The sequence below is a fragment of the Eretmochelys imbricata genome, chromosome 8, assembly GCF_965152235.1.
Source record: "Eretmochelys imbricata isolate rEreImb1 chromosome 8, rEreImb1.hap1, whole genome shotgun sequence".
In the NCBI taxonomy this organism is placed as follows: domain Eukaryota; kingdom Metazoa; phylum Chordata; order Testudines; family Cheloniidae; genus Eretmochelys; species Eretmochelys imbricata.
Window position 1 is genome coordinate 79,922,247 of NC_135579.1, and position 13,485 is coordinate 79,935,731.

At 37.6% G+C, this 13,485-nt stretch overlaps 1 protein-coding gene across 3 annotated transcripts in view; it reads right to left on the reverse strand.

The window, feature by feature from the left end:
* Positions 1 to 1,261: 1,261 nt before the first annotated feature.
* The window catches only part of PRKACB (protein kinase cAMP-activated catalytic subunit beta), a 121,649-nt gene continuing 109,425 nt past the window's right edge, over positions 1,262 to 13,485 (reverse strand). For all 3 annotated transcript variants that reach the window (XM_077823858.1, XM_077823857.1, XM_077823859.1), the window contains 2 exons: positions 12,277 to 12,441; positions 1,262 to 3,501 (listed from right to left, as the gene is read on the reverse strand). In XM_077823858.1, the coding sequence (XP_077679984.1) occupies positions 3,376 to 3,501; positions 12,277 to 12,441 (291 nt within the window). In that variant the 3' untranslated portion in view covers positions 1,262 to 3,375. The remainder of the gene's footprint in view (positions 3,502 to 12,276; positions 12,442 to 13,485) is intronic.

The window sequence follows — 13,485 nt, forward strand, 5'->3', positions numbered from 1 at the left end:
GCAGCATAAAATAAACTTTTTCAAGTTCTGTGACCACAACAATGTGAAAAGAGAAGCCGAGGTACAGACAGACAGCAGTGTCTTTTAAAACATGAACTGCAGAATGCCCTGAGGATAAATGATACCAGTTTTTGCTTTTATCAATAGTTTCATGGCTTATAAGGCACACAGTCTGTACAACAAGAATCCGCAGAGATTATTTCATAAGAGAATTATTTTAAATAAAAAGAAATAAGGAATAAATGTGAGATGATAAATATGGAAAATTATTTGCATTTGATGACCAGCTTGCTCTCTCTTTGTTTTAAAAAAATCCAACTCTCATTGCCTTCTGGCAGTGCCTTCAGCCAGTACCATCCTCTTCAAAACACCCAACTTTAGCGTGGAATTTAATAGGCCCAACCTAGTATGTTCAGTACATTACTCAGAGTCTTTCCCAGTTATTAGTAAATTCAATTTTAAGAAACCATGTATGTGATGTGGTACAATTAAACAATTAATTAATATACAACATTCTAGTAAATTTTTACTATATTTCACACTATTGCAGTACTTAAACATCTAATTATTTGCAAAAAAAGTAAAATATTTTCAACACTAGGGATTTAATAATAAGGGTTTTAATGCCACTGACGAGAATAAAGAAGCGATTTACTTAATGAGATACAATCCTTTATGTTGGAAATGAAATTGCTTATAACTAGAGTACAGTTAAAATATACTATATAGTTCAACACTTAATTCCTCAATTGTGTAAAATTAACAAGCCTTTATTTTTAGATATACAATTTTTCATATGGTAAAAAGGATTTTTGAAATTAAACACAAGTATCATGACATTCTTGTGGTTATATTTTTATGACTGTGTTTAAATGAGAGGATTGCATAATATTCACATTGTCAAATGTACTCACTAATGCCATGGAAGCTATGCTCCTTCTCTTGCCCCAAATAAAATCTCATTTCCTTACTGAAGTCTATTATGCCGTGTTGGAAATTTATTTTACTTCCCATAGTTAACTGCTTGTTGATACAATTAAGAAATAGTATATCATCATGGAAATTATTAAGAGGCCGCTTCAATTTATGCCCATCTAGAGTTTAATCTGGATATCAAATAGACATGTTAGAATCAATACCCTAGACTCCTCTGTTTTACTGTACACCCAGGGTGAATGATCACTGTATTTTATAGAATAGAAAATCTCGTAACCATATTAGATTATAAATGACTGAAAATTAAAATAATAAACAATCAAACTGTGATCTCCAGCATTTATTAAAATCTTTTAAAGTTCATAAACGACAACAAAGTTACTGTAGAATTTATCGCATACAGCTAGCATACAACAGCATGTCCTCAGTCTAAATGAAATACAAAAGATTTTAACATTTTTTTATACAAAGAGTTTTTCTTTAATTTATTAATGTGATGATATATTTTTATTACATAAAATTTGCTACAGCAAAGTATTTTATACTTTTCTTGTACGTATGTAAATATGGGTGGACAAAGGCTGCAATCAGTGTCAACCTCCTAATGACGTTGTGCAAAAATGCTTGACAACCTAAAGACATACAGAATGTTGGATGTTACAGCTCATACTGGTTTGTAAAATGTCTACAAAGGCTTTTCTTAAAGGAGTGTCATACAGATGAAAAGGATGTAATGTCAATGGTTCATCTGCACTGACATTCAAACAAATACAATAGCTATGTATCAATATAGATCAGTTTTAATAAAAACGAGTCATTCTTGTATGCATGTAAATTGGTCATAAAATATGAGCCTAGTTTATTTTAAACTGTTTAGATGTGCTGTTTTAAAGACAGGTCACTGAGATATCCAGAATCAAGTGCACAAATAAAAATAGTATGGATAAGTTTAAAAGCAAAAAATAATGTGCTGAGCCACTGATTATTAATAAACACTGAAATAAATGTGTAAAAGTGCCAAAAGCTAGTACATGGCAGCAGTATCTTAAGTCAGTTGGTGAGAGTATACAAGCCCAAATTCTTACATCTGTGTGATCATACATTCTGTTTCATTGAAAGGAACTAGGTTAGAAATGAAGACGCAACGTAACTAAGAAAACAACTGTGGCAGTTTTTAAACTATGTCTCTTTTACACATGAATGAAGCACTGTAATTAAAAATCAAATGATCATAACAGTTCTCCATCCCCAGTTTACTAATATAGTATACCAGAATAAAAACTTGGCGATAACCTCTTTTATTTTAACAGCTAACAAAAAAAAACCAACACCATATTCATCTAGCAATGCATTCATATTACTTTGCATTTGCTAAACCCCCTTGTTTCCTCATAGCTAATGACAGAGCACTTTTTTATTTTGTTTTTCAAACCAACGCCTTAAGTTAAAAAAGGGTATTAAACAAGGAATACTTTCGGAGACACAACATTGACTTTTTTTAGTTAGTCATATTCTGTTACAATACTGACCAAACCTTCTTTTAAGAGTTTAGGGTTTATGGTGTTAAAAACCCATTTAATACCTACCGACTGAAATGCTGGTAATTTACTTGGTTAAATATGGTCTGAAGTTCAGACCCGGTACAGCTGTTCCTACTCAATGAGATTGCGTGTTTCCCATGGCACAGACAGGTTATGGCATATTTACCTACTGCCCAGGTGAGGAATACAAAGGAAGGAGGCAGTGAAGAGAACTGCAGGTATGTAGAAAACCAAGGCACGGGGTCTAGCTACTGTCCCCTACTTAAGCTGTCCAATTTATGTTAATTTTGGTCAGGCTCCAGGAAGTAATGTTTTTAAGTTAATTTAGCATAGACTTATGTGGCGATAAATACTACCTTCAAAAATGCTAAAAATGTTGGCTAGATTTAGTCTGAGCTACCAAAAATATATATATATATATAATCAACTGTAGTCTCAGATACAAGACAGACAAGAAGTATTGGCTGGCACAGACTAGAAGCAACACTTATCTTCCACTTCAGTCTAAATCACAGTAGCCGCAACACCTTCCATTTCACTCGCACAAATACATTATTCAAAATAAAATGGAGCATTCTTGGGTAAAACTACTTCATTTTAAAAGGGGGAACCGAACATTACACAGAAACAAATGAAACGACAGAAACCAAAGATAAGTAGGAAAGTGGTCTAGTATTCTGTGATACAGCAAAACAGTGCTTGCTTAATTGTGCCTAGTTATAAGGGTTGGTGCAAACTGCACACATGGAAGATGGCAATAAAGACCTCAGTCAGCTTTGTGGAATGAAGTAACTAGGTAACTGTTTTGACATATGACTGTCTCAGCTTCACCTCATCAGTTAATAGAGTGCAAAGATCCCAATGTAAGTCCTGATGTCATCTTGTCCTCTTACACATACTAAAAATCAGCAAATTCTTTTGCACATTTCTCTGTTAGAGACACACGAATATCTTCTTCTTCATAGTCATCAAAGTTGCTGGTATCTCCAGGTCCTCTGCACTTTGGTATAAAAGGAGCTTCTACCTATATTTGAGAGAAAAAATCACGTAAGATGTCAGTTAAAAGAGCAGACAAGTAAAAATCTACCTTTTAGATTTACTGATATGGTAACAAGCATAAAAAAAAACCCCTTGATCCTCCACCAGCACTTCTTTATCACTGGCAAGTCAGAAAGCTTAATCAGAATAACTTTACCCAATATCATCCATTATCACATTTACTTAGGGCTTTCTAAAATGAACATATCAAGTAGTGTCTAGATGTATGCACAGAAATTTAAAATCATATCACTTACTGACAAATGTCCAACAAAAATGACTTTCGTCCAAAGAAAGATTACCACCCTTCTCAGTCACCATCTCAGACAAAAGCCTAAGCAAATACAGCTATTTCTTATGCTACACGTGGAAGGTCAAAAAACTCAGATTCCAACAGACAACAGGGGAAAATGAATTTCCTGTTGAGAATATCCTGCTTCCTGGAGATGATAAAGGTAGAGATAATGCAGTGAGGGCTGCATGCAAGAGAATCTATCACAATGGTTGAAGAGACGTAAAAATGGACTCCTGGCTAGCAGCACTACCTAGAAATCCTGGGACAATTTGGGATCCAAACCTCCCAGATTAAAAAAAAATCCTTCCAAAAGACTGGGCAATACCCAATAACAGGAGCACACATCATTTCAGCTGAAGCTCCCTGACACTTCTTACTTACTGGCACCTTGCCTGCATTGAACATCAACTAGTTTGCTCTCATTCATGCCCCTATCTCAGCCAGGCATTAGGAAAGGAGAGAGCTGGCACTGAGTATAATGGAAGGGGCTATTGTGAATCATCAGCATATATACCAGATGAAAATCCAAATCTTTTGACTATCTCCCCCACAGCTTCACATACATGTTGCTCAAATATAACTTTCAGGACCCCTCATGACAATTGTTCCACATTACTCAGAGATCTCCCTAAAATGAAAAAAGTCTGTTTAAATGAGAAGCAAGAGCCCATCCAACCAGACCTAGAATTGGGACAAAATGATATGGCTACTGAAAGATTTTTAAAAAAAATCCAGGGAACTCCTTCACTATAGTTATTTCTATGAGGAGAACAATTATGTCATCTCCATGACACACCCACAGCAGTTTAGCTTTAGCATGCCTCAAAAGGCTGACTCCTGTGATTGGATTAAGTAATTGGTTGGGTTTAACAAGTTAGATAGGTCAGACTACACTGTTTTAAAAAAAACAAACAAACCCCAAGGTTGTTTCTATTCCTTCCAAAGGTATTATTCACACTATTCAATATAAATGAGGTCAGAAACTCCACTATAATTTTCCCTACAGTTAATTCTAAGAGTAAAATTGAAATGAATGAGCAGATTCACCTCATCCATGTAAGTTCAATAATCAGCTACTTTCTGCAGATGCTCAAAAGACATATTACTGCCTCTTGTGAACAAAGAGTATTAAAGATGAATATTAGAAAGACGGATATTTGAGGTTAGAAAATATGATTTATGAGGAAAGTTTGAAAGAACTGAGCATGTTTGGTCTAGGGAACAGATTGAGGGAGGGCATGATAACAGTCTTCAAATAGGTAAAGGTTGTTATAAAGAGGACAGTGATCAACTGTTCTCCCAATCCATTGAGGGTATGACAAAAAGTAATCATCTTAATTTGCAACAAGGGAGAATCACATTAGGTATTAGGAAAAAAATTTAACTATAAAGATAGTTAAGCACTGGGGGACTTCAACTAATCAAACATCTGTTGAGAAAACAACACAGCAGGGCACTGATTATCCAATAAATTCTTGGAATGTATTGGAGACAATTTTTTTATGTCAGAAGTTGGAGAAAGCTACTAGGGGAGAGGCTGTTCTAGATTTGATTTTGATAAATAGGGAGGAACTAGTTGAGAATTTGAAAATGGAAGGTACTTTGGCACTTTCAGTGACCATGAAATGACTGAGTTTATGATTCTAAGGAATGGTAGGAGGGAAATCAGCACAAAAAGGATAACGGATTTCAAGAAGACAGACCTTAGCAAATTCAGGGAGTTGGTAGGTAAGATCTCATGAGAAGCAAGTCTAAGAGAAAGAGATGTGGTATATCTTGACTTTAGTAAGGCTTTTGATACTGTCTCACAAGACCTTCTCCTAAACAAACTAAGGAAATACAACCTAGATGGAAAAAAGAAAAGGAGTACTTGTGGCACCTTAGAGACTAACCAATTTATTTGAGCATGAGCTTTCGTGAGCTCACGAAAGCTCATGCTCAAATAAATTGGTTAGTCTCTAAGGTGCCACAAGTACTCCTTTTCTTTTTGCGAATACAGACTAACACGGCTGTTACTCTGAAACCTAGATGGAGCCACTATAAAGTGGGTCCATAACTGGTTGGAAAACTGTTCCCAGAGAGTAGTTATCAGTGATTCACAGTCAAGCTGGAAGGGCATATCAAGTGAGGTCCTGCAGGTATCAGTTCTGGGTCCATTTCTGTTCAATATTTTCATTAATGATTTCGAGAATGGCATAGCATGTACACTTATAAAGTTTGTGGACAAAACCAAGCTGGGAGGGGTTCCAAGTGCTTTCAAGGATAGGATTAAAATTCAAAATGATCTGGACAACTTGGAGAAATGGTCTGAAGTAAACAAAATGAAATTCAGTAAGGACAAATTCAAAGTACTCCACTTAGGAAGGAACACATACAAAATGGGAAATGACTGCCGAGGCAAGGATACTGCAGAAAAGCATCTGGGAGTCATAATCACTGTTGCCAAAATAACAAAACAAACAAAAAAACGAACATCATTCTGGGATGTATTAGTAGGAGTGGTTTAAGTAAGACACGAGAAGTAATTTTTCCACTCTACTCTGTGCTGACTAGGCTTCAGCTGGAGTATTGTGTCGAGTTCTAGGTGCCACATTTCAGGAAAGATACAGACAAATTGGAGAAAGTCCAGACAAGAGCAACAAAGATTAAAGGTAAAAAAAATATGACCTATGAAGGAAGACTGATTTCCACTGAATGCATCTGAAGAAGTGAGCTGTAGCTCACGAAAGCTTATGCTCAAATAAATTTGCTAGTCTCTAAGGTGCTACAAGACCTCCTTTTCTTTTTGCGGATACAGACTAACACGGCTGCTACTCTGAAACCTGAAAAAAAATGGTGTTTGTTTAGTCTGGAGAAGAGAAGACTGAGGGGGGAACATGATAACAGTTTTCAAGTACATAAAAGGCTGTTACAATAAGGAGGGAAAAAAATTGTTCTCTTTAACCTCTGAAGATTGAACAAGAAGCAATGGACTTAAATTGCAGCAGAGATGGTTTAGGTTGGATATTAGGAAAAACTTCCTGTCAGGAAGCACTGGAATAAATTGCTTAGGGCGGGCTGAGGAATCTCCATCATTTTATTTTTTTTAAGAAGAGGTTAGACAAACAGCTGTCAAGATAGTTTAAGTTTCCTTAATTCTGCCTCACAGTGGATGCTAGCTGACCTCCTAAGGTCCCTTCCAGCTCAACATTTCTATGATTACAGTGCAGCCCAGAGGCCTAGCAAAAGCACAACATGCTGCCATGTGGGAATCAAGTAAACCAGTCTTGAACGCCAAGGCCTCTATCTGATCTCTGTGGAGTGGCAAGAGAAGCACACTTGTATATTACATGGTATCCTCCTATGGCCATGTTAAAAACAAAGCTGACAAGTTCCAAAGGGAGCTGAAACCACTTTCTTTGGCCCAAAGGACTGTCACTGCAATGTGAGGGCTTTCAGAGTGGAGGGAAGGTATGCAGGACAAAAATAAACCACACAACTTTATACAAAGGGAATACAGCGGAGGTGACCACTATGGTGGATTCTTTGTTGACATCAAGGGATTCTGGTATCTCACAACCACCAAGAAAGTAAAGCTGAAGTGGTTTGTGAAATCATACAATTCAAATATACCTATACAGTTTTAGTATCACCATTTTCCTATAGTGAAACCCTTATATTTTAAAGGAGAAGAGTAAACTTTGATACTGTTTTATATGATTTTGTATGGTGATGTTTCATCCGAACATTTTATGTGTTAGAGACAGAATGTGCCTGTGCAACATACTAGTGGCCAAATGGTGTTTTTGCCATTTTTTATTGCTTTTAAACCTTGCAATGGTTAATCTTATTTGTAGATTCAAAATCATAGGGACCTCTGAGGATCACAACAAATCTGCCTAGTGAAATTTGTCAGTGAATCTGACAGACTGCCAAATATTTAAAGAGATTGTGATCTGAAAACATCAGTTACTATTTAGTGTTAGATCATGACATTATGATCTGCATAGTGCAAGGAGTGGCATGTTATTGCACTGACTTGAATATCTTGAGAGGGAGACAGTGACTCCCTGCTATGCTTGGGAGGGAGGAAACTATTGTGCTTATACCCAGTGCAGCATAGGAAGGCTCCAACTTCCTGCCCCACATCTGCATTTGGATGGAGGGAAGTAGCAGCTCTGCAGAACCAGCTTCCTTTCCTGTACTGCCACCTTTGATGTAGACATACACATGTCTGGTCCACAGTACTACTCACTAATATTTGTGAAGCTAGAAATCACAAATAAGAACAGGGCCTCATTGCACATGGCTTTATACAAACATACATCCCTGCCCTCAAGGCAGGAACGAAAAAGTGGGTGCTCAATAGCCTGAGTGCATACCTAACCTATGTAACCATATGTTCCTATTGCCATTACCCTCATTCTCCCTCCATTTGTTCCCATATTATTCCCTAACAAAAAAACCAACCGAACAGACTAAAACTGGGATTTTAAGCAGCGTTTATCAAATGTGGCCACCAGGGTCTTTTCTTAGATTCATAGATACTAAGGTCAGAAGGGACCATTATGATCATCTAGTCCGACCTCCTGCACAACGCAGGCCACAGAATCTCACCCACCCACTCCTGCGAAAAACCTCTCACCTATGTCTGAGCTATTGAAGTCCTCAAATCGTGGTTTAAAGACTTCAAGGAGCAGAGAATCCTCCAGCAAGTGACCTGTGCCCCATGCTACAGAGGAAGGCGAAAAACCTCCAGGGCCTCTTCCAATCTGCCCTGGAGGAAAATTCCCTCCTGACTCCAAATATGACGATCAGCTAAACCCTGAGCATATGGGCAAGATTCACCAGCCAGATACCCAGGAAAGAATTTTCTGTAGTAACTCAGATCCCACCCCATTCTAACATCCCATCACAGGCCATTGGGCCTATTTACCATGAATATTTAAAGCTCAATTAATTACCAAAATCATGTTAAATTGGAAAAGATGGGGATCAATATGAAAATTGAAAGGTGGATAAGGAACTGGCTAACAGGGAGATTACAGCGGGTCCTACTGAAAGGTGAACTCTCAGGCTGGAGGGAGGTTACCAGTGGAGTTCCTCAGGGATCAGTTTTGGGACCAATCTTTTTAGTACAGACCTTGGCACAAAAAGTGAGAGTGTGTTAATAAAATTTGCGGATGATACAAAGCTGGGAGGTATTGCCAATTTAGAGAAGGACCGGGAAATCATACAGGAAGATTTGGATGACCTTATAAACTGGAGTAATAGTAACTGGACGAAATTTAATAGTGAAAAGCGTAAGGTTATGCATTTAGGGATTAATAACAAGAATTTTAGTTATAAGCTGGGGATGCATCAATTAGAAGTAACGGAGGAGGAGAAGGACCTTGGAGTATTGGTTGATCATAGGATGACTACGAGCCACCAATGTGATAAGGCCGTGAAAAATGCTAATGCGGTCTTGGGATGCATCAGGCGAGGTATTTCCAGTAGAGAAAAGGAGGTTTTAGTACCGTTATACAAGGCACTGGTGAGACCTCACCTGCAACATCTGGAATTCTTGTGGCCACAGCCCCCTGGGCTGTGTGGTGAATAACAGCCCCTCCCTCTCCCTGTTGGCTGCTGGGGCTTCTAGCAGGGGTTGGGCCCTGCCCCCTTCTGGAGACACCTGGAGCACAATGCTGGAGGAGCAGGCAGCGGGTGCATTCCCCACCTTGCATTCCCCACCTTCCCAAAGCCGGAGGGGCTCAGGCTTTGGGCTTCAGTCCTGGGGCTTTGGGCTCCAGTCCCAGGTTCAGGCTGCAGAATGGCAGGCCCTAGGCCACGGTGGCGCAGCTTCGGGCTCTAGCCCCCACAGAGCTTAATTTGTCCCCAAGGCTGATTAAGTCTGCTGTGAAAAGTGATTTGTATGTTAATATCACTTTTCTACAATGGACTTATTAGCTAGCAATAAATAAATTACAATGATTTGGACGTGTATATGTGCATATTTATTTGTTTTTCTTAAAGCTAATTAAGTATTTTAGAAAAAAGTGTGAGAGCGGCCACCAGCAAGAGTTGGTGGCCGCAATCTAAGGCCACCAAAAATTTTGTATTAGGAACCCCTGCTAGCTCAAATGAAAAGCCCTAGATGTTTACTTGTCCTTGCAATACAGGGTTATTTTTCACAATATTATTCTCAGATCCCTACCAGAGGAAATCTCTGAAGGTGAGCTCACAAGGGAACAGGGATATGTAATGGAAATACTGTTCAGCCTTAATTAAAGCCATATTACCAGACACGATTTTAATAAATTCCTATGCATGCATAAAGAGAAAGAGAGGATCTGATCTTATCTGAAATATTAAATAACTGACTGTATTATGCACAAGTGTAACTCAACTGTACTATTCATACCATGTTAGTTGCTAAGGAACTATTTTTTTCATTATGCAGAGTAGGTCCAGTTTAGGCAAGTGACTTTACTATAAAAAAGCACTGGTGAAAAGAGTCATTGTGAAAAGATGGCATCAAACATAACAGTTGATCTCTAGGTTTCAATACACCCTGAAATATTACTATTGTACTGTATTATTATAGTGTTAGCCTTCTAATAGTATTTATTTCCCATAATTAATAATTTCAAAGCCATTCTTCATTAGTATTCCAAATCTTTTACAAAGGATAATATAAAGTAGCAATAGGTGTGTCACTAATTCACTTTTAGATATTTCTTGCTTCTAATAAAAAAAGTTTTTGACAACAATAGGATAGTGAGGTTAAGCATATGTAGCAAAATATTAAAATATTTATTATTATAGGAAAAAAAATCAGAGGCACATCACAGAGGAATCCCCACTGCATATAAATCGTGTTTTAAATGGGCATTTAAAAACACAGAGAAGAGATAATTACAGTTCTGTAACGTTAAATCTTTTCTTAAAATGTCTCCACTTAACACAAAGAATGCAAGATGTGTTAATAGTACCCTGCCTTATAGTAATTAATACATCAGTGATTACAACTACTGTTCTGTCAATTTGTGTAACCAGACAACCAGTTACTGTTTATAAACTATTGTTAGATTTTAGGTTTGGCCTTTAAAATAATTTTTAAAATTATTATTATAGCAGCACTTTCACACCTCTGTTAGCATTTGAATAAGATACTAATATTCGCCGAAGTGTGTCACTTGACTGTAAACTCATTTATGACAAATGTCTCAATTAAAATAAATTATTTCTGCTCTCAAAATTTTCAGAACAAAACCAATGAGATTTTAAAATTTTACTACTTCCTATTTAAAGAACAGAAAAATACTGGTTTAACCTAAGAAACTGTTCATATCCTAGGTGTATGTCATCTGGGAACTGGCTAATTTCCAGTTGCTTAGTGATGCTACAAAAGTGGCACTATGTCATAGAGGGGAGCAGATTCTGGGAGCTGCTGGGAGGCAGGGCCTGCAGTAAGTCCCACCCTGCTTCACTCACTCTGTCAGGAACCAAATCTTGCCCTTCCGCCAGCCTTCTCAGCAGTTGTATCTATGATGAGAATTTTCTTAAGGTCTCATTCTGCTACAGCTCCAACAGTGGGAGCCCTAGCATAGGCTTGCTGCCAGGATTGTCTGACTGCTCAGAACCTGAGCTAGTCTAGAAAACACTGGTAAAAATGGTGACAGCCAACCAGGGCCAGATTTTCAATTAGGCACATGCCTAGGGGCACCAGCATTCTAGGGCACCTAAAAGTGAAAAGTGGGTTAAAAGTTTCATTTTTTAAAGAAAATATGAAGGTCAGCTGTAGGTGGAGGGGACAGGGATGCTGAAGGTGCTGTGCCTAGGGACATGTGAAGTGTAAATCTGGCCCTGCACCCAACCACTAGAAGGGATCCCAACATTGCTACCACTGATGGAACTGCACTAGTGCTAGAAAAACATACTGGATAATTTAAAAGAAATCTTCTGTGTGTTCAAGATTAACGAGATCCGCCGTTCTCAGAGGAAGACAGCAGAGGAAAGGTGTATGACAGCAGAGGCTGAGTGTGTAATAGCAAAGGCTGGAGACAAATCCCTGGATTAAGACCAGAGCATCTCCATGGTGAAGAACAGGCTGGCTTCTGAGAACAACTAGGCAAAGAACATAAAGATTTCTTAGTGGGAGGGACAATTTCAGTAGCCATTATATGTTAAGGATTAAGTAGAAGGTTAGAGGTGCAAGAAATAGCTCATTTTGAAGATGAGCAAGAAAGAAATTAGAGTAGAGCGTGAACCACGCATTAGGGGAGCAGGGAAGTGCATGAGGATAAGTATACCTGTCCTTTGTAATTTAATGCATTCCTCAAGACCCTAAGGAATATCATGCTTTTCTCAGAACATTTGAATTGGATGTGTCAAATTTGCTAACTTTTCCATTCATAATACAATTTAAAATACCCAACTTTGACTTTGCTTAATGAAATCAGAAATACATATAATTTTAATTAATTAGATGAGAAAGTGCCTTACCTTTCTCTGATAAATGGCAATCCAATCTGTTGTAGCAAACCACTTGTGGTTCTTTATGTCATTTACACCATTCTTTAGATTTCCATATCGTTTGGTCAAGTCTACCTGGAGTAAATTTCTTAGTAGATCCTTCAGGTCTGAACTGAAGTGTGATGGGAACCGTACCTAAAAATCACACCCATAAATTAACACCACAATATAGATTACATTTGTTTTTTCTCCCCCTTTGTGAAGTAAAGAGAACAATGCTCATATAAATTAGAACTGTGGAGTCATTCTACACTTCTAACCATACATATCAGTTGGAGCACATAGACACAGATGGAGTTAAGGTTGCTTATGCATTTTTATTTCAAAGGGCCTTTTCCAATGGCATATAACTGTCAAATTTTCACTTCTTGGGCTGAAATTTTCTAGGTCTTGTCTGTCTCTGGATTATTTATTTCTTTATTTTGAATTTTCAGTATACGGAAGTGATTCTGTAAGGACTAAGAAACTAATTTAGTTTTTACTAACTGATGTCTCTCCAACACTTCTGGGTCCCCCTTTATCAAATAATTTTTAAAACCAAATTTTAAGTTAGCATCAGATTTTGCCTCCCCATTTTTGAGAATATAACTGATTTTTCCAGTAAAGAGGGGATACTTGCCTGACTTATGCACACAAATGGTGGTTTGTATCCCACTTACGCTGGTGAAATCAGATAAATAAGTTGAAGAATGAGGACAGCAATTTTAATTCTGATTTGGAAAATCATAATTATAGAAAAGAAGACTGAATATATAAGATCTGTGAAAACTGACAGTGAAATATAAATACTTATTAAAAATTCCTACAAAATAAAAACAAAATACATGAGATGATGATGAAACTACTAAAATTCACATTGGCACAGTTGGAGCTGTAACTCCTTAGTACAATAAAAGGCTTATCTTTAACTGGTTTAAATCTTACAAGATTTATCTTTCCTTACAGAACTGAGAAAGGGTAAGCCAAAAGCATATGACTGTTTGTAGCTGAGGCCTGGACTGACAAGAGTAGTCAACGCCTGAAGGGAGGGCTCATTTCTTGGTGGATAGAATTAGGGAGGTAAAACAGATCATTATGCTGAAAACAGAATGTTTGTGCTAAATAAGATAAGTAAATAGGTCAGTAGACTAAAGAGATAGAATGTCTGAGACAGCTAAGATAAGAGGGAGAATACCCTGG